At 39.4% G+C, this 21,519-nt stretch overlaps 1 protein-coding gene across 1 annotated transcript in view; it reads left to right on the top strand.

The window, feature by feature from the left end:
• SPON1 (spondin 1) overlaps positions 1-21,519 on the top strand; it is a 307,860-nt gene that overhangs the window by 113,738 nt on the left and 172,603 nt on the right. Inside the window, exons 4-5 of the mRNA XM_037839787.1 lie at positions 2,918-2,991; positions 11,229-11,351. Coding sequence (XP_037695715.1) covers positions 2,918-2,991; positions 11,229-11,351 — 197 coding nt within the window. The remainder of the gene's footprint in view (positions 1-2,917; positions 2,992-11,228; positions 11,352-21,519) is intronic.

Here is a 21,519-nt window from a genome sequence, read left to right as displayed (position 1 = left end):
AGGGAAGCATCTTCAGAACACTGTGTTAGGCAATGGTTTCTTAGACTTTACACCCTAAGCAGAAGTAACAAAAGAAAAAATGAATGTGACCTCATCAGAATTAAAAACTTTTTAGCTTCAAAGGACTTTATCATGAAAATGAAATGACAACCCACACAGTGGGAGAAAATATTTGGAAACCACATATCTGATAAGGGTTTAATATCTACAATATATAAAGAAACCCTTCAACTCAACAACAAAAAGACAAACAACCCAGTTGTAAATAATGGGCAAAAGACTTGAATAGACATTTCTCCAAAGATGATATACAAACGGCCAAAAAGCACATGAAAAGATACTCAACATCATTAGCCATTAGGGATATGTAAATTAAAACCACAATGGGATACCATTTCACACCCACTGGAATGACTACTATTAAAAATGGAAAAGTATAAGTGTTGGAGAGGATATGGAGAAATGGTAATGCTCATTTATTGCTGGTGGGAATGCAAAATGGAGCAGCTCCTGTGGAAGAGAGTTTGGTCATTCCTCAGGAAGTTAAGTATTGAATTACCATATGACCTGGCAATCCCACTTCTAGGTATATACCCCAAAGAATTTAAAGCAGTGACTCAAACAGATATTTGCACACCAATGTTCATAGCAGCATTATTCACAATTGTCAGAATATGAAAGCAACTCAAGCATCCATCAGCTGATGAATGGATAAATAAAATGTGGTAAATACACATGATGGAATATTATCCAGCCATAGAAAGGAATGAAGTTTTGATACATACAACAGTGTGGATGAACCTTGAAGACATTATGTTGAGTGAAATAAGCGAGACACAAAAGAAGAAATATTGTATGATCTCAATGAAATGAAATAATTAGAATAAGCAAACTCAAAGAAGCAGAGTCTATCATACAGGTTACCAGGGGGTGGGCTGCAGGTAAGGAATAGGGAGTTAAGGCTTAAAATGTACAGAGTTTCTATTTGGGATGATGGAAAAGTTTGGTAATGGATGGCAGTGACAAAGTACAACATTGTGAATGTAGCTATAACAGCACTGAATTATATATTTGAATGTGGTTGAGAGGGGAAATGTTAGGTTATATATATGGTACTAGAATAAAAATTTTTTAAAAAGATCCATGGAACTGCACAGCACAAACAATGAACCCTAAGTTAAACCCTGGACTGCAGTTAATAGAACAATTACAAAAATATGCTTTCACCATTTCTAACAAATATACCACACCAATGTAAGACATTAATAATAAGTTGGTATATGGGAACTCTGCATTTTATTCATGATTTTTCTATAAACCCACAATTTCTCTAATTTAAAAAAAAAAATTGATTATGGGTGAATTTAGTCCTTGATGCTTTTGCCCCACTGTGCTTTCAACTTTGAGAATAGGAAGTGGCCCCAGCTGTATTATCTCTCTCAGTGTCTGGCCACTGCTAAGACTCCCACCAGCTATTTGTTGCAAATACACCAGGAAAATAAATGGGAGAGGAGGTTCCTTTGGTTAAAATGAGGATGGAGGCCCCAAGCTGAGCCTTAAATTGAAGCAATTATATTGATTTGGGGTACTTCCCACTAGATCTACTCCTTGAGCTTCACAGGGGTCCTCCAGGCATTTCTTCTGGTGGGACACTCCTAAAAGCATTGCTGTAAATGATGGGATGCTCTGACTAACAAAAGGCTTTGTTATTTGGCTTTGGGGTGGGGGTGAGTATCATTCTCTGCCTGAGGAAGCTTCCCTTTAATGCCTTACAGAATGGATAAATGATCAAAGTAGCTTTGTGTAGACAAGAAGCATATTTCATTCATTTATTTCAACATCTCTGCTCTCTTGGGTAGGGAAAGACTGTAAAAGACATCTGTGGGCTGTTCTGAGTTGTACTGTTTTGTGCAAGACTGGATGTGGAGTAGACATTTCTTTGGAAAGTCATCTTGGCTTAGGCCCAGACCGTGGAAAAAAAATGCCTCTGTAGTCAGCAGATCCAGGCCCACATGGGCCCATTCCCGGATCCGAGATGGGCACACATGCCATAGCTTGTTCAATGTGGTCAGCTGTGATGGAGTCGAGGGGTCCCTTCATCTGTTGAATGGGGCACATAGAAGTGAAAATTACCTTCTGATGGAGAAACACTGCTGAAGAAAATCAATAGAAATAATCCAAGATCCATTGGCACTGTCTCCATTTCAGTTGTTGTAGACTTTCAAATGCTTGGAGCAACCCCGGGATTCACCCTGTGAGCCCAGATGAAAACAAACAGCAGGAGACAGGGTTAAAGGAGAAGTAGCTTGTCTGGGCAGTCACGGATTAAAAAGAAAATATGTGCTGGCCCAAAGTAAGTTATTTCAACCTCAAAATGTTCTTTCTGAATTCTAAGATCTTGTGTCTGACATGTTTAAGAGAGAGATGTAACAGCTGAAGTTGTCGGTTCGGCAAGTAGGAGACAGTTTAGTCTAGACTCTTGGGAAAGATGTAGGGTGACATTTTCAGAATAAATCAAAATATATTTTTAAATCCCTTTTTTTCCCCTTTAGGAAGAGGGTTTGACATGCTTCTACTTAAATTTAGTTGATCTACAAATGGCCTCAATAATTTGATATAAAAATAGAGTAAAATGAACTATTGAAAAAGTTATTGAAAATGCTGTTAGCTTATTTTCATACCTTAATGATAATATTGCCACCATCACCAAAAACACAATAACTAATGGTTATTGATTTCTAAGTATGAGCTAAGCTCTTGACATTCATTTTGTTATTTAATCTTCCCAGCCACAAAGAAGAAACTGAGGCACAGAATGTTGGGGCAACTCACCTAAAGGTGACCAAGCAAGGACCTGATCTGGCAGACCCCCAAACCTGCCCTCCTCAACCATGTACTATGTCTTCTTTCCCCATAGGGCCAGCATCGTACAGAAACGCATCATTTACTTTCAAGATGAGGGCTCTCTGACCAAGAAACTTTGTGAACAAGGTAAGAAGAGGCTGGAGGTGGTGGGGGGTGGCAGATAAATGGAAGGCAGCTCACTCAGTGTAAGCATTTGGCCACAGGAATTAAGGCACTTGGGCTGAGTTCCTCTGGGTTCTGCTTCCTCATGTAGCTCCAATTTTTAATCTGGCTGTGTGCTCTGGATAATTGGATCCGCCTTAAGCTCTAATTACTCTGCTTGATTCCCTGGGTAGAAGATAATGCACCTTATATTGGAGTCATCTTATTTTTGTGAAGCAGTGATTATTCTGAAGAGGTTCCTTGGAATAATTCACAGGACTTAATTAAGGAAATCACAATTGGGTACCTTTAAAAAGTCTGTTATGGTTCTCTGGAATAATCACTGCAGCAAGAACTTGTGTGGTACCCAGCATAAGGCGGGGTTTGGAAAGACCAGTGGAATGCCAAGAGAGAATTGACCTTGTGATTTCACTGCAATACAGGATCTGGTCCTTAGATTTGCAAGCTTATCAACTCCCTCTCCTTGGGTTGAAGGCATTTTAGCAAACCTCACAGACTCCAAGTAGAGTGGAGAGGTTAGAATAGGGGCTTGGACTCAGATCAGGCCTGGATTTGAATCCTGCCTCTGCCCTTCTTAGCTTTGTGACCTTCTGGTTTAATATACATAAATAGTACCTGCCTCCTTGACACATTAAATGTTAGCTATTGTTATCTTTATCAGAAAGCTTATTTATCTACCATAAAAAAGAAGACTACCAAAAAAAACTCTGAACATATTTAGAAATCATTAGAAAGCTAAATAAAAATAGAAAAAGTCTCTCAATATACATCTTAACTATCTCATTTCTATTCATTTTTGCAGAGTTTTTATGTGCATTTGGAGCAATTAGTGTATTTAGAAGAAATAATCCTCTCCAATGCTAGTATATCATAAGCTAAGGAAAGGAAATGTTGAGAAAGGTCTTCTGGGAAAATAATAAGAGTGTTTTAGTTTGCTAAAGCTGCCGGAATGCAATATACCAGAAATGGGTTGGCTTTTACAGTGAGGATTTATTAGCTTATACATTTACAGTTCTAAGGAGTCAAATGTCCCACTTAAGGCATCAACAGGGGGATACCTTCTCTGAAGATTGGCTACCAGTGAGCTTGGGCTCCTTTGTCAGATAGCAAGGCACATGGTGACATTGACTGGTCCTTCTCTCCCAGGTTTCATTGCTTCCATCTTCTGGCTTCAGTGGCTTCCTCTTAGCTTCTCTTGGGCTTTTTATGTGAGCTTCTCTCATTTCATCTCTCAGCTTCTGTGCGGCTTCTCTGAGCTCTCTGGGCTTTTTCTGGGTGTCCTTTATCCTCCTAAAAGGACTCCAATAAAGGGATTAAGACCCACCTTGAATGGGGTGGATCACATCTCAATTGAAATAACCTAATCAAAAGGTCCCACCTATAATAAATCTGCACCCACAGGAATGGATTAAAAGAGCATGGCCTTTTGGGGGGTATATAACAGCTTCAAACTACCACAAGTAGCTAATATTTTTAAAATTTTTGCTACTTGCTATTCTGAACACTTCATATACATTACTCATGCAATCTGTACAACTACCCTGAATGGTAGAGATGATTACATCATCACTATTTTACAGAGACATAAAAGGTTAAATGGCTCACTCATATGGCTAGCAATAGAGAGCAAGGTTTGAACCCAGACTGGCTGTCCCTAGAGCCAGTGCCCTTAACCACTGCCTTTCTATCAAGGAGACTGCCTCCCAGTTCAGTGGCTTGTGCACCTTTGGCAGGTCAACATTCTGTCTCCTGAAAGATTAGCTACAGAAGAAACTAGGTCCTATGTGAAGGATTGCGTGGTGAGCATGGAGACAGAAAAAGCAGAGAGAGTTGGGTGGCCGGCATTAGGGGCCAGAGAACCACAGCCTACAGACGAGGGCCCCGGTCAACTTCTAGGTGGGGGTGGGCACCCCAACACATGACGTTTAGAGCTTTCTTTTCTTTTCTTTTATTATATTGGCCCTAAGTTCACACAGGCTTTCTCCAAAAACAGGAGCATCTCAACTGATGAGGCTCTTGATTCCTAAATGACATCACATCCCTGCCCTACCCCTAAGGGATGATGTCGAGGTCCCATGGGTTAGTTTTGAGTGTTCTGGGTGGCACATTTAAAAGCTACATTTTGGTCTACTCCTGCAAACAGCTGACCACAGTCACTGTAATATGGCTTTGTGAGATTGACTGCCAAAGGACAACCTTATTTCCCGGATTTGAGGATTCTTAGGAGACCCTTCAATGATGCCCCCCTGTGCTGACAATCATTCAAGTGCCCTTTCCAAAGCCTCAGTCCTGATATGGTTATTTGAACTCTTATCTAGGCTGTGAATGTGTTAAATTCTGCAGATATGGTATCAATTGATGGCACTTACTAGTTATCACTTATGAAGCTATTAGTTATCACTTATTTATCTTAGTTATCTTAGTTATCACTTATTTATCTTAATTATCACTTATTTATCTTAATTATCTTAGTTATCACTTATTTATCTTAGTTACCACTTGTGAAGTAGAGAGCCTATCAAAAAGATGAAGCAAGCATCTGTACAAAAGACTGCTTTCTAATAGCAACTTGATGAACAATGAAAGGCCCAGCAGGACCTGGTCCGTGGGATCATTGGGTGCAGTTATAGAAATCCGTCAGTTAGCAAAACAGATCACGTTAAGAAAGTCTATGAGATATAAACATAGAGCAAAGGGATTTTTTTATGTGTGTGCCCACTTAATTACCTCTAGCTCTTTCTTTAAGGGCTTTACACTCTTTGCTTCCTTCTTGACTCAAATCAAGAGATTTTAGAGAGACAGTTATCTATTATTTTTTTCCCAATTAAAACCACTAATCTACAGGGGAAAAATAAAAGCTGCAGAAATAGAAAGCAATGGCATTCTCTGTTTTTTTTTTTTTTAAAGAAACATAAAGCATTAACTTGCAATTAAGAGAAGAGAAACATAAATAATAATAAAATATTATTCCACCTGCAACAAATAATAAATGTGTGCATATACACACACTTTAATACCATGTCACATACAATTAAGGCAGAGAGACAGAGGGAAAGATGAAAGGAAAAGCATAGAAGGGATAATGAGAAAAGGAAGAAAAAGAGATGAGGAACAAAAAATAAAGAAGGAGAGTGGAAAACAAGTTAATGGATTAAGAGGAGAAATGAGGGGAGTAAGTTAACACTTGTTATCACTGCCCTTTGAAAACCTGATTCATTTCCTAATATGCTTTTCCTCGGTAGGAAATACTATGTCTCTTTTCATTTTCAAACTTAAAAAATTATTTCGTAAATGGAAGCTTCTTTTTCTTTGGGATTCCAGAAGACTTATTGTAAGAGTCTTCCCTTAAATCCTGGGAAATATCTTCACGTTTACTACCTATAAAGCCCTTTTAATAAGGTAAAGCTATCTGTTTGCCATTTGGTTTCTTTGAGCGATTATTGCTTCCCCATTTAATAGTGTCTCGTAGTTGCAATAGAAACTCCGGCATGTATCTCTCAGTTTTGAATCCCTTTTACAAAACTAAGTTAGTTTTTTAACATCATAGGTGATCATAATAGGAATGCAAATAATGAACTCTTCAGGAGTTACTGATTTATGCTATCTTTCCTGAAATACAGTCAACAGGCCTTGTCCCCTTAACCATCTAAGTAACTCATCCAGAAAGCCAAACTGGCAACCTGTCCCTAAGCACAAACCCTACTCTTGTCTCTCCCAAGTATGGAAAATGTAGCCCAACAATGATTTCTACTTTAAGTGATTTCAGCCCTCTTCTTTGGGGAATGTTTAGAAATCCTGGAGCTAGATAGGCAGGTACATTTTGAAATGCACCATTCTTCCTTTGAAAAAGCAAAAACAGAACCCCCCCAATTTTTTTTTTTTTTTTTTTTTTACTCATTAGTGTTTATGCAAACCTATCTGGAGGTGGTCTTTCATGGAGGCAATGTGGTAAAGAGATTGACAATATGGTCTTTGGGCTCCAAATGAGGTGGGCTCCAGTTCTGCCTACACCACTTGCTAACCCTGTCACCTACCTGCAAGTTAACTATCCCCCTCAAATTACTGATCTGTAAAATGGAGATAATCAAGCTATCTACCTCCTAGGATTGTTAAGATTAAATGAAACTATATATGAAGGGGATTAGCACATATAAATACTCAATACATGTAGTTATTATTTAAAATGTCACATACTTTTGTCTCCAACTTAGAACCAGAATTCACTTTTTTCATCTGTCACTGATTTTGCATATTCAAACCAAATGATCCCAGTGAATTCCAAAAGGAAAACTTGTAAAATGCTCTTCCTGACTCACAAAAAGATTTTCATATTCTTTGTCCCTGCTCTTTGTACAACATTTAAGAATAAATGTCCAAGTTGCAAAAAAAGGAACATTTATGTTAATACTGCTAGAGCAACTGAAGAAAAAGCATTTGAAGCAAGTTGCATCTGTAGTCATTGTTTTCATCTTGCAGGAAGCAGAACAGACTAAAAGCAACAATGCAGAGTTAGGGTTGTGGGCTTGACAATCGGACAGACTGAATTTATTCATGTAATCTCTCCCTATTTTATCAGCTACTCACAGCTAAAAATGGGGGTGGAGAGAGAATCTTGTTATGGCTTCTATGTCCAGAATAAAATCTAAACTTATGAACATATTCCCACAACCCCACTCCTCCTAGCAAAATCTCTAAAAGCTTGATAAAAAGCGATGTAATTATATCTCATATCTTTTTTTTAAAAAAAAAAGGCAGTCATTTATATCTCTCTACTTGTTCTCACCGTTCTTCTTCAAAGCAGCTCCTTCTGGTACTGACAATTTGGACCCAGAGAACATTTCTTAGAGAAAAGACACACAAGCATATTAATCTTAAAATTTGGCAGGGGCAGGGGTGGGGAGAGGGGGGCACGGACTAGTACCCAGAAAGGATAATTGAGTAAATTTTACCCCTGATTTCCCAAGGTAGCCCCTATCTCAAATACTTTGCCCTATTGATCCCATAGATATGCTCAAGTTATTAGAGCAAAAGTTCTGATATTTTTTAATTTGTAAAATATAGTTACTAAACTTAGAGGTATACAAAATCCTTTATAGTCCAAATACAGATGGTCTTTTTTTTGGTTTAAAATAACAGACATTTATTATCCTATAGTTCCATAGCTCAGGAGTTCAATACAGATCTTGCTGGGCTAAAATCAAGGTGTTGGCTGGATGCCTTCTTTCTGGAAGCTCTGAGGGAGAATCCATTTCCTCATCTCTCTTTTCCCAGCTTCCAGGACCCACCTGCATTCCTTGGCTCTTAGCACCTTCCTCTAGCAAAGCTGCATCTGTCTGACCCTGCTTCCTTCATCATATCTCTTTCTCTGACCACAGCTGGGGAAAGTTCTCCACATTTTTTTAATTTTTATTTTTTTTATTTTGAAATACTTTTAAACTTTTAAACTTACAAAATAGCTTACAAAAATAATATAAGCTCCCTACTAAGAACTCCAACATATCCCTATCCCTCCAGATACCCGTATCCACCAATTTTAACATTTAGTCACATTTGCCATATCATTCTATCATATCCATCAATATATCAATCCATCTATCTGTCTATTCATCTGTCTATCAATCTATTTTTTGAACACTAGAGTGTAGGTTGTATACATCATGTTCCTTGAACATGATGTACTGCCATGTACCTTTCCTAAGAACAAGGATGTTCACTTAAGTAACCACTTTAATTGGAGTTTAAGAAATTTTATGTTGATATAAATCTTACAGTCTATATTCCAATTTTTTCATAGGTCCCAATAATTTGTTTTTCTGCCTTTTCTCCTCCCATGATAGATCCTGTCCAGGATCATGTATTGCATTTAATTGTCATTGTCTCTTTAGTTGCTCTTTTTTTTTCTTTTTTCCACATTGTGGAAACATGTATACAACATGAACTTTCCATCTCAACCACTCCTAAGCATACCATTCAATGGGATTACTCATATTTACAATGTTGCGGTACACTCACCACCTTCCATTACTAAAATGTTCGCAACTCCCCAAACAGAAATTCTACATCCATTCTGCATTAACTCCCCATTCCCTCTGCACCCTGCCCCTGGCAACCTGTACTCTAATTTCTGTATCTATTAGCTTGCATATTCTGCAGTGTTTTCCTTGTAGTTACCATGGGGCTTAAATTTAATACCCCAAATCTTTAACCATCTTGTTTTCTTAGATACCAACTAAAGTTCAATGATATATACAAACTATGTTCCTATACCTCTCTGTCCCTCTACCTTTATGTAGTTCTTATCACAAATTATGGGTTTTTACATTATAAGTTCAGTGATATCCTTTCTTTTCAACCTGTAGAACTCTCTTTAGCATCTATTGTAAGGCTGAGCTGGTGGTGACAAACTCCCTCAACTTTTATTGATCTAGGAATGTCTTAAAATTTCCCTCACTTTTGAGAGGCAGTTTTGCCATATATAGAATTCTTGGTTGACAACTTTTGGCTCTCAGCGCTTTAAATATGTCATGCCCCTGCTGTCTTGCCTCCATAGTTTCTGATGGGAAATAGGCACCTAAGCTCATTGAAGCTGCCTGGTATGTGACACATTGCTTCCTCTTGCAGCTTTCAGAATTCTCTTTATCTTTGGCATTTGACAGTTTGATTATAATATGTCACAGTGTAAATCTATTTGGGTTTATTCTGTTTGGAGTTCATTGAGCTTCTTGGATGTGAATATTCATGTGTTTTATTAAATTCAGGAAATTTTCAGCCATTATTTCTTTGAATATTCTTGCTGCCACTTTCCCTCTTTCTTCTCCTTCTGGGACTCCCTTAATGTGTATTTTGCTGTGCTTGATGATATCCCAAAGCTTCCTAAAGCTCCGTTCACTGTTCTTCGTTCTTTCTTCTTTCTGCTCCTCAGACTGAATGGTTTCAATTGTCTTAACTTCATGTTCACTGATTCTTTCTTCTGCCAGCTCCAATCTGCTGTTGAACCCATTTAGGGAATTTAAATTTTGTTACTGTGCTCTTCAGTTCTGTTTGATTCCTTTACATAATTTCTATCTCTCTATTGATTTTCTCTTTGTATATACCTATTTTTTCTAACCATCTTTACTTCTTTGTCCATGTTTTCCTTTAGCCTTTTGAGCATATTTAGAACCATTTTTTTTAAGTCTTTGTCTGGTATGTCCCAGGTAAGGGCCTCCTCCTTGATGGCTTCTAAAGCTTTAATATTCTCCTCTGCCTTTGACATTACTCCTGTTTCTTTGTATGTTTTGTAATCTTTTGTTGAAACTGGACATTTTGATATTTTAATGTGTTATTGTTTAAATTTAGACTCTGAGGTATCTATTCCCTTAATTTGTATGCAGCTAGTGTTTTGAATGCCAGAAACTAACAAAAAAGGAGAAAAAAAAGACTACCTTTCCCAGTCTTTGCAGATTGACCTGTGCAGTGCTCTCCTTTGGAGCTTATCCATACAATGAGTTTAGAAAATAGCTTGAGGTCAAAGTGTAGGGGCTTCTCTGATCATTTCAGCACATGCATCTTGTCTCAGGCATGTGCATGTGGTCCTAGGAATTCTTCAGTTTATGTAGATATGAATGTCCCCTCTTTCCTAGGAAGCAGCTTTCTCATGGTCCCAGGTACTGCACTGTTTGTCCTACAGCCCCAGGCAGCCACTTGACTGCTTTCCACAGTGTTCTGTAGGAGAATCCTGTGATCTGTCTTCTACATTCAAGTTCTGGGGTGGCAATTCCCTCAGGCCAGCACCAGACAGATTGGGCCAGACATATATTCTCCCCGTATGTGCATGAGGGCTGTACTCCCTCTGGAAGTGGGACCAGGAATATGCACTGGGAGCATGAGCCAGCTCTGGACTGAGCCAGTGACAGGTGGGAGAGGGGCCAGCCAGGATGTCAAATGATCTTGTGCTTTTAATAGCCTTTTTCTTGATTTGGCACTTCTCTGTTACTGCAGTCCTTTGTTTCTGGAGGTTTGAGAAAGATGTTTCTGCCAGTTCTTGATGGTTGTTCAAAGTTTCTGGGAGGGTACAGAGCCCTGAAGCATCTCACTCTGTCATCTTGATCAGGGTGTGGCTTTGGGTCTTCTTATTCAAGGGTTAAGGATGAGACTTAGAGGATGATGCCTTACAACAGCCCATATTTCTCCTAACTTGGTGACATTCCTGACTCTTGCAGACTCCACCTTTGATGGGGTGACTGACAAGCCGATTGTAGACTGCTGTGCCTGTGGAACCGCCAAGTACAGGCTGACATTTTATGGGAATTGGTCCGAAAAGATGCACCCAAAGGATTACCCTCGTGAGTAATGTAGCTGCTTTATGGATTGGGGGGAAGCACATTGCAAAATTCTATCTATGGAAAACACTAGCTGGAGTGTGTTGGGTATGCTCCCTCTTATTGTTTGTTCATGAGACACTCATTCCAATTAAACAAATTCAGACATGAGGCAGACATGATAATGGTATGCTTTTACCTTCTTTGCATAGCAATGTGCCAAGTATTTTCTTGTCTGTGATTTTTTTAAAAATGCTCCTGAAGTCATGCTGCTTATCTTCAGGTTGGGCATTTGGTAACCTCAGTCCTCCTGAAATGGCCCTACCCATGAATTACATAACAGACCTATTTGTGCTGTAAGTAGCCAGGGGAGGGACCTGCTCTTGAGTCCATAGATCAAGGTCAACAAATATCCAGCATACTCACCCATAGCAGGCCTTGTTAGTCAGTCAGCATGCCCATTCCCTGCCAATTCCCAATGCCACATTAGAATCCGTCATTACACCACACTCCACATGGCTAATATCAATCAATGAGAATTGTCAGAGGATTCCAGATTTGTTATTTTGAAATATATCCTCAATCAGGACACTACCAACTCCCTTTTATCATACAATTGTCTCAACAAATGCCTAACATATGTCAGGTACTATGCTAAGCACTGGGTATTTAATAGTGACCAAAAAAAAACAAAAACAAACAAACAAAAAATGACACAGCCCATGTCCTCATGCCATTCAGAGGCTACAGGGGAGAAAGACATTAAAAATAATCACACAAAAAAACATGAAAAATATAAGTATGTCTAGTAGATGTGCTGTGTGACAAGCATTTTTACATATGTTAAACATTTAATCCTCAAAATCACCTGTTTATGTGCATAAGCTCTCTGAGGATCGGAGAGGTCTCATAATTTGTCCATAGTCTAGGAGTGAATCTAAGATGCAGATCCCATTTTGCAGGTTCAAAACTCCCAGTTTCCTTTTCCTGCCTATGGTTTGGGTGCCTTGCCCATTCTCTCTAAACCTGTGTGGCAGGATGTCTGTGTGTGGCACTGAACAGGCTATTTCTGTTCACTGTCTATTTTGTTCTTGTTCATTTCACTTTGGAGTTGCCACAGCTAGAAGAAAAGAGTGGGACTGGGAGAAAAAGATTAAAAAGAGAAATTTTCCTTTTCCCAAAAGAGAGGAGACAGAAGGGCATATGGTTGGGACCTCAGATGACCCAGGCCAGACCAGAGCCCTCCATGGCCCTCAAATAGCCCATGCAGAGCGGAATCCAACATTTCTTGGCAGCTCGAGAGCCCCATTGTTTAATTTTCCCCATGTGTAATCCAAGTTTGGGAATTTTGAAGCCTCTTAGTTGTTCGGTCTTCCTACTCAGGGATTCGGCTTGATCTGCTTCAGCTGGTGTGGGAGACCTGCGTGAGCAAACTTGGATTCTCTGCCTGGGAAAAAAAACCCACTTGGAAGAAGTATAATGGAAACAACTTCTTCCAGTGACTTCCACCCACTAACCCAGAGGAAATAAAGTATTAAGGGTTCATTACTCATCTTTTGTAGTCCTAAGGAGCTTCTTGCTCTTTTCTACTCTGTCACTGTCATTTCCCAGAATTAAAAAAAAAAGTGAAGAACCATTGTTGCTGGGCCTTTGAGCCACATCCAGTACAAATCTATAGAGAATTTCTGTGGAGTTGTTGGGCATTTCTTCATAAAATAGCAGGCCTGTTCCAGATCCCCCAGGATCATCCTATTGTCAGATAGCTGTGTTGCATTGTCAGAGTGTGTTGTAATTTTTTGTTGGAAAACTTTGATCACTATGTACAGAATAGCATCTATCACATTATACTGTAATTACTTCTTTAAGAGTCTTTCTTCCCCACCAGAATGAGAAGTCCTCCTAGACAAAAACCATGATGTGCTTGTCTTTGATCCTTAGCACCTGGAAGTACTGTGTACTAGATGTTGAACTCAGAGTGTCATTCACTATGACCCCGGAGGCAGATTTCTAGCATACAGCTAGTTATGATGGCCAGTACTGAGCAGGAAGTATGGGCCAAGCCCGTCTTTGGAGGGAAGCAGGTGGGCTTGTGTACATTCAGGATATGAGAGCCATTTGGAAGGGCACAAGGAAGAACCAGTCAGAATACTTGAAAGTTCAATGCTCTCAAGAGTGATTTCTACCAATCTTAGGTAACAGATAAATTTTTTGCCTGTCCAGGGATGATGCTGTCTACAAAACCAATCCTTGTCATTTAAACTCGGAGATGCTTCCCCACAACACTGAAAACCAACAAATGGTGATTCCCTTTATTAATTAGCCATTCAAAACACCATCTTTTCAAGATTTTTTATTTCAGGAACTCTTTACATGCTTAAAAAGTATTGAGGGCTCAACCCACTTTTGCTTATGTGGGTTATATCTATCAATATTCACCATATTAAAATTAAAACTGAGAAATTTAAAAATATTATTTATTAATTTTTTTAAAAAAATAGTATATAATAAATTAACAATAATACACCTGCTATGTCAACATAAAGAACATATTTTTTATGAAAATTATTATATTGTCCAAAGAGAAGAAATTTAGAGTTTCATTTTATCTTTTTTTGCAAATCTTTTTTTGCAAATCTCATCAATGTCTGGCTTAACAGAAGACTGGTGAATTCTCATGTTTGCTTCTGCATTCAATTTGTTGCAATATATTTTTTGCTTGAATTATAGGAAGAAAATTCCATTTCACAAGGATATGTTGTCAGAAAAGCAAAGAGTATTTTAACGATCTTTTCCAACAATCTTCTTTGATATTACACCAAAATTCTATGGAGAGTAGTTTCTTAAAGGTTAATTGCAATGTGGAATATAAAACCACGTCAATGAACTTGTACTCTGTTACATTAAAATGCCTTGCTTTACCTTGCACTCTGAATGGACCTTTTACCAATGCATAATTTTGTAACATTGTACTTTAGTCATTTGGGAAATATTGGTTTACTGAGTTATGAAGCTCATCCAAATGTTGAGACATTTCATTATACACTATCAAAAGTCAAATCCATTAATATCACCACCATTCTCATCAGAAAATTCTTTAAGCATTTGAAAGCTGTCAAGTTCTTGGTAATGGATAAAAGTTTTCTAAGGTTCTAATTTCTGGCTGAAAGCTCAAATTTTACCATGGGCAACAAATATTGTCAGTTGTTTTCCTTGAAGTGACAGGCTCGCTTCATTTTTTAGAAAATTTCTGTCAAATTCCCAATTCTAAATAGCCATTATTTGTGTCATTTTTTCTTGCACGTAAAAACGATGTCTTATGAAAATTAAAAAGTGGCTAATCCAGCTTGCACCTCAAACAATCTAACAATTGTTTTCTTCAAAACAATCACAGTCTTTAGTGTATAGCAGAAGTGCTTATGCATATTTCCCAATCAGTCACAGGGAATAATGTGTATTATTTTGATGTGTAGTCAAAGGTAGGGATTTAATAAAGTTAATAATTTTTATTGCTCCATCCAGGGCAGTCTTAAGCAAAACTGCCATTTTTGATGTTGTTTACTGCAGGTGTGTGGCATTATAGAACACATTGTTGCATTTTGCGGTCACTGCTTTGATTTGTGCCAAGGCACCAGAGTTTTACTCACCACTGCGTTTGTGCTATCAGTGTAAATGTCTACAAATTGAGAAAGGAAAATAATGTCTTCTGTTATGAATATAGTTTTGACCTCACAGACCCTCTGAAAGGGTCTCAGGATACCCTGGGATCTATGGACCACACTTTGAGAACTTCTGCTTTAAGGTAACATTATGGGTTGAATTCTGTTCCCCCCAAAAGATATGTTGAACCCCTAACTCCCAGTACCTCAAAATGTGACCCTATTTGGAAATAGGGCCATTGCACCTGGAATTAAGGCAGGCCCCTAATCCAACATGACTGGTGTCATTTATGAGAAAGAGGAGAAGAGACAGACATAGGGAGAGAGCCACGTGATGACTGAAGCAGAGACTAAAGGGCTGCAGCTGCAAGCCAAGAAACACCAGGACTTGCTAGAAAGCCACCAGAAGCTACAAAAGGGAAGGGGCAGTTCTCCCCTACAGGTTTCAAAGGGAGCATGCCCCTGCTAACAACTTGACTTCAGATCTCTAGATCCCAGAACTGCAAGACAGTAAGTTTCTGTTGTTTTAAGCCACACATTTGGTTATGGCAGTCCTAGGAAAGGAATACACGTGAGATGGCAAGCAAAGGTGTCTCTTTGGCTAACTTGCCTCTGAGAAGTCACCTTGGGCTCTCTGTGGAAGACTGGGCAACACCCATGTACTCCCAGGTGGTTCTTCTGGTGGACCATATCTGTAAGTGGCTTTTCTCAACCATTATAAAAATGGTTTGTTCCAAATTCAATTTCTGGGGTCCCCTCCATGGAGTACAGGGCTCTCTTTGCATTTATGACCTCCTCCTCTCCAAGAGGGGTTTGATGTGGGAAAGAAAGAAGAGAAACAAGGGGATGACCAATTGACATGTGCCATTCCCTCTTTAGAATAATGCCATACATCTCTGCTGGCCATCTGGAAATAGTGAAATCATTTTAAAACCAAGTACTTTCTGCAAGTTCATTTTAAAGCTGTACCATGCTTTTAATAGTGAAAAAACCTGATGCTCGAAGTTACAAGCTTGGATCATGTAGCCAGAGAGTATTGAAACCAAAACTGGAACTCAGATCTCTTGATTGCCTTTTGCTTTCCTCTGGGAACTGTCATTCTTTCCTCTTCAGTAAAATTAAATATCTTATGTGCAAAGCTTCTTTTAGTAAGACCCTGCTGCACTAAAACGGACTCAACTTATACCAAATTCTGCGTCGTACCGAACAGTTTTGCCCCACTGTCAAAGACCTATTCTGCGGAGAGCCTTACTTAGAAGGCAGAAAGAGAAGTTTTGGATTTGATGAGCCAGAGAGAGTTCCTGAGCCCTGAAGTATTAGAAGAACTCCAAGCCCCCCATTGTCTGTCCTCTAGATTTGTGAGTTTGTAATACCCAGAAATGGTCCAGGAGCACCTGCTTTATAGGAGGAACACAGTGACCCTGTAGTGTTAACATATAGGGATGTCTTGGAGGTTGGAGGCGTGCCCAGGCCTTGCCAGTGGGTTATGAGTTGCCAAACAGATGCTGCATCTCTTTACTTTCCGGCACTGAATAAAACTCCTGGGTTTTTGAGAAATGGTTCTACCCAGTAGAGACCCTGTAATCACCCTTAACAATGTAAACTACATAACTTCCCCTGTTTTGGTATATCATCAGTTTTAATACATATACATATTGACAAAAATAACATTTTTTTGATGAGTCAATTTTTCTTTTTTTTTTGCTTGACAACACATTGTCTAAAATATAAAAACTGTCATTAGGAAATATACTCTACATAATCAAAATTAATTTTACAATGAAATTCAGCCTTCTTTTTCATTAGGTCATTAAATTTAAAATATATGTATTAATAATCTTATCGCTGGGAAGACTGTCACTCTAACCTGGCAACTATTTTCATTTTTTCATGGTCAACAAAAGTTCCATCCATATAAAGAGTTTTTGCTTTGCATTTGATCATGTTATATCCAACTTTTTCATTTGATTTTTGTTTCCATAGTCATAATTTTAAAATTATTGAATAACATTATATCAGCTTTCTAAACAACTTAACTGTTCTTTTATTAAACATTTAGGTAGTATCAGGTTATTTTTGCTATCATAGAAAGTACTGCAATAAAAATTTACATGCAGAGAATTCCTTCGCCTTTCCCCTACCTTTGAGTTATTTTCTTGAAATAATTTCCCAAGAGTAAGACTGCTTTACCAAAGGATATGAATTTTTTTTCTGGCTCTTGAGACTTCTTGCCAGAGTCTCCTCTGAAACATTTGTGTCAATTCACCATGTTACCAACAATGAATAAATAAATCTGTTTCTCCCAGCCTCTTCCACATTTGATTTAGCCATTTTGTTTTGTTTTTGTCAATTTAATGGTTATAAAAAAAAAATCTTATTTTAAATTGGCATTGGTTTAATTACTAACACACTTGAACCTTGAACGTTTTTGATGTTTATTCGACTGTTATCTTTTGCCTTTAAAACCATTAAGGTGTTGGCAGGAACACGTCTGATTTTGCCCATTATCTCCCTAGGGCCTAGCTCATTATCTGGCACGTTGAAAGCACTCAGTAAATATTGTTGAATGAATGAATGAATGAGAAGCAGTTAACAAAATGAGCAAGGAGAGTGGAGCAAGATGAGCAAGGAAAAGCCACTGGGGAGGTTAGACCAGGGGAGTAGAGAGCAGAATGGATGCTGGTGGAGGTGTGTGGGAAGATGGTCGGGAAGATACTGTATTAATTTACCAGGAGATGGTGGTGGCTCTGGACTAAGGTGGTGGGAGTGATGATGGAGAGAATGTGGAGTTGAGATATCTTTTAGAGGTAGGTTCTATCTTGGACTGGATGTGGAGGAATGAGAAAGAGAAGCACCAAAGCTGACAATTAGGTTTCTGGCTTGGAAATGGAGGTGATCTTTCTTTTAAGATATTCTTCAATAATATTGTGTTTCTATTTTTACAAATGATTCTGAAATCATTTCATCAAGTTCTGTAAAGGATTGTGTCAGAATTTTAAGTGGGATTGCATTAAATCCAAGAATTACGTTGGAGTTATCAGCTTGATTGTATTTAGCTTGTTCAGTTTCTTTCTGTTTATGAATAAGTTTCCTTAGCCCAGTACCTAGAACAGTGATGACATACAGCTGGACCACAGGCCTGCTCTCTAAATTTGATTTCAGAAACAAAATTAAACATTCAACAAATATCAGTCCCACTCCCTCCTCCATCACTGGGAAATCCCTCTCCAAGCTGAGTAATTCGGCCTTTCAGAGCCTCCTGTACTTCTAACTGGACTAACTGGGCTGCCACCAATGCTGAGACCAGGAATTTTAGAACAATCCTTAACACATCCAGAAAAATGGGTAACAAAGGGCCAGGGACAGAATGGCATCAGATCTTTCTAAAGCAAACAAAAGCTACAAGACGATGGAGTAATGTCGACTCCAAACCAGTGGTTATAAATTCTCAGAGGAGACGTATTTTGTTCGGCCCAGAGTTTTCGCTGAGACAGATAAGCTGTCTTGTCGTCTCCATGTGCTTATTGGATTTCTTTTTGGTCTGTGTTTTCATCGAAAGTTTGGCCCTGTAAGGGCTCTGGTTTTGCAGGGGTTTGCACTCCGATCCCCTGCCTCAAGTGGGCACAAGGCCTTGCTCCTTTCCCTGTGTGCCCCTTGAAACCCAAGCAGCCAAGATTGCAGTTCAGGTGTTGGTTTCCTCTTTGGAGAGACCCCAGGAGATTTCTCTCCCTTTTTCCAGCGCTTCTAGGTATTTTGCAAAGGGGTTTCTATTCTGACCCCCAGATCCACTCTCCATCTTTCTCTACCTCTTCACCTGGTCCCTGTTGCTGTCTGGCTTCGTGTTATATTCGGTCAGTGGGAGGCTGAGGACAGAGGAGAATGAGGTCAGAGCCTTGCCAGGCTCCCTCCCTGCGGTGGCTGTTCTCCCCCTCCAGGGGCCACAGCTTGTGTCCAGCTACCCTTCTCTTACAGCTCTCTCGCTCTCTCTCTTCTGTTCCTGAAAAGGCTCCCTTCCTTTGGGAGATAGTTCAAACCTAGGAGCCAACCTTCCCTCATTGCTTTCCTTGAACCCTGCAGTACCCTTGTGAATTGTCCTTTGTCAAACTCTCCTCAATTTTCCCTTTTGAATATGCCATCTGTTTCCTATGGGACCCTGACCAATACAGCCATATTTTCAGATTCATTTGCAGACTCTGCATATGTATTAATTTGATAAAATTAAAATTAATCATAGAGTAGTAATCAGAGAAAAAAGACAAAAACATGTTGCTTTTCACAGGCAAATTATGATGATTACTTATGTAATCCAAGGAATTTGGGATAAAACTATTAGAAATAAAGCATATAGATGCAATAAAAATGAAAAAAAGATCAATAGCATTCTTGTGAACTAACTATAACTTACTAGAAAACAAATTTGATAAAATTAAAAAGCAGAGTTTAAGTAAGTTCTTGCTGTGGGCTGTCGCCCATACCCCACTACACTGCTACCTTCTTGGACTCATTCAGAGCCGCCTCACTCTCCATCCCTCCTGCCCCAGAACACTTCTTCCCTCCCATTGCTCCCCTAGAGCCCAGGAACATCCGCATGGGACTGTGGCCAAACTCTGACTCCAGTTCAGATCCCATTCCCAAGCCCTTCAATTCCCTTCCCCCTTTCCTAACACTGGGGTCTCATGTCACACAAAAAGCATTCAAGGGAAAAGGTTACAAGCAGACACCTCAGTGCTTGCTTCTCAGGTGATTTCTGGAATTTTAGTTAAGAGGTCACTCATTAATGAGGGGAATGCAGTTGCCCAGATCATATTTGTGGGTTAAAAATGTATGCAATTTCTGTAAAAACTGGGACATGTAAATATTTAATTTTTCTTAAATGACTTCCTTTCCTCATGAAAGCTTTGACGTTTCTTTCTTATACAACTTTCATGAGGTTAATTCCTAGGATCATTTTCTATTTTTGCAGTTATTACCAGTGAGATAGATTTAGGGTCAGCATTAGGTTTTCTACCAAGTTATAGTTAGTTCACAAGAATGCTATTGAACTTGGGCAAGATGGCGGCATAGACAGGAGTGGAAGCTAAGTAGTCCGCCTGGAACAACTACAAAAAACCAGAAACAACTAGTAAATAATCCAGAATAACTGTGGGGGGACAAATGAGACCATCCACTCATCATACACCAACCTGAATTGGGAGGAATGCCCGACAACACAGCATAAAATCTGTAAGTAAAACCTGCGGAACCACGTCATGAGACCACCTCCTCCATAGCCCGAGCTGCAAAGCCTCATGGTGCCAGAGAGAAGCTCTCTCCCAGCAAGCGAATACAGCTCAGCTGAGCTCCAACTGGGGTTTTAAGTAGCGAGTGTGAACTGCTCACTACAGGTACGCAGCCCCAAAAAACAGACAGAGGCTTTGGGTCACGACTGACCTGGGAGAGCCAGAGGGTTGCCTTGGACTGGGTCTGAAGGGGACTATCTGTTTGTTTTTCGGCTCAGTGGAGAAAGCCCCAGTCATTTTCAGTTTCTAGCGCTGTGACTCTGGGAAGGGTGGAGACACCACAAGCAGAGAGCGAGACCATTGAAATGCTAATGACCTCCACCTGGGGGGTCTGTCTTCTCTAGGAGGAAAGGGGTGGGGCCCTTTCCATTCAGAACCAGATCCCAGAGCCTGGGGGAACAGGCCGTACCTCCTCACACCAGTCAAGAATTATAGGCTAACAGGCGTCACCTGCTGGGCAGAAAAGCACAGTGACCCGAGGCATCAAAGGGTGGAGCAATTTTCTAAGACACACCAGCAGGGAAACCAGATGCTGAATATTTCTTCCCTCTGGGACCTGAGCCTGTTCCCGTCTGGGAAAACCTGATTTGGATAACCAAGGAAACCATGCCTAGACAACAGAAAATTACAGCCTACACTAAGGAAAACAAAGTTATGGCCCAGTCAAAGGAACAAACGTACACTTCAACTGAGATACAGGAATTTAAACAACTAATGCTAAATCAATTCAAAAAGTTTAGAGAAGATATTGCAAAAGAGATAGAGGCTGTAAAGGAAGCACTGGGCATGTATACGGCAGAAATCAAAAGTTCAAAAAAACAACTAGTAGAATCTATGGAAATGAAAGGCACAACACAAGAGATGAAAGACACAATGGAAACATACAACAGCAGATCTCAAGAGGCAGAAGAAAACACTCAAGAACTGGAGAACAAAACACCTGAAAGCCTACATGCAAAGGAGCAGGTGGAGAAAAGAATGAAAAAATATGAGCAACGTCTCCGGGAACTCAAGGATGAAACAAAGTACAATAATGTATGTATCATTGGGGCCCCAGAAGGAGAAGAGAAGGGAAAGGGGGCAGAAGCAATAATAGAGGAAATAATTAATGAAAATTTCCCATCTCTTATGAAAGACATAAAATTACAGATCCAAGAAGCACAGCGCACTCCAAACAGAAGAGCTCTGAATAAGCCTACGCCAAGACACTTAATAATCAGATTATCAAATGTCAAAGACAAAGAGAGAATCCTGAAA

Source organism: Choloepus didactylus, chromosome 6 (genome assembly GCF_015220235.1).
Source record: "Choloepus didactylus isolate mChoDid1 chromosome 6, mChoDid1.pri, whole genome shotgun sequence".
Classification (NCBI taxonomy): domain Eukaryota; kingdom Metazoa; phylum Chordata; class Mammalia; order Pilosa; family Megalonychidae; genus Choloepus; species Choloepus didactylus.
The sequence above is the reverse complement of the archived record's forward strand: the minus strand, read 5'-3'. Positions and strand labels throughout refer to the sequence as shown.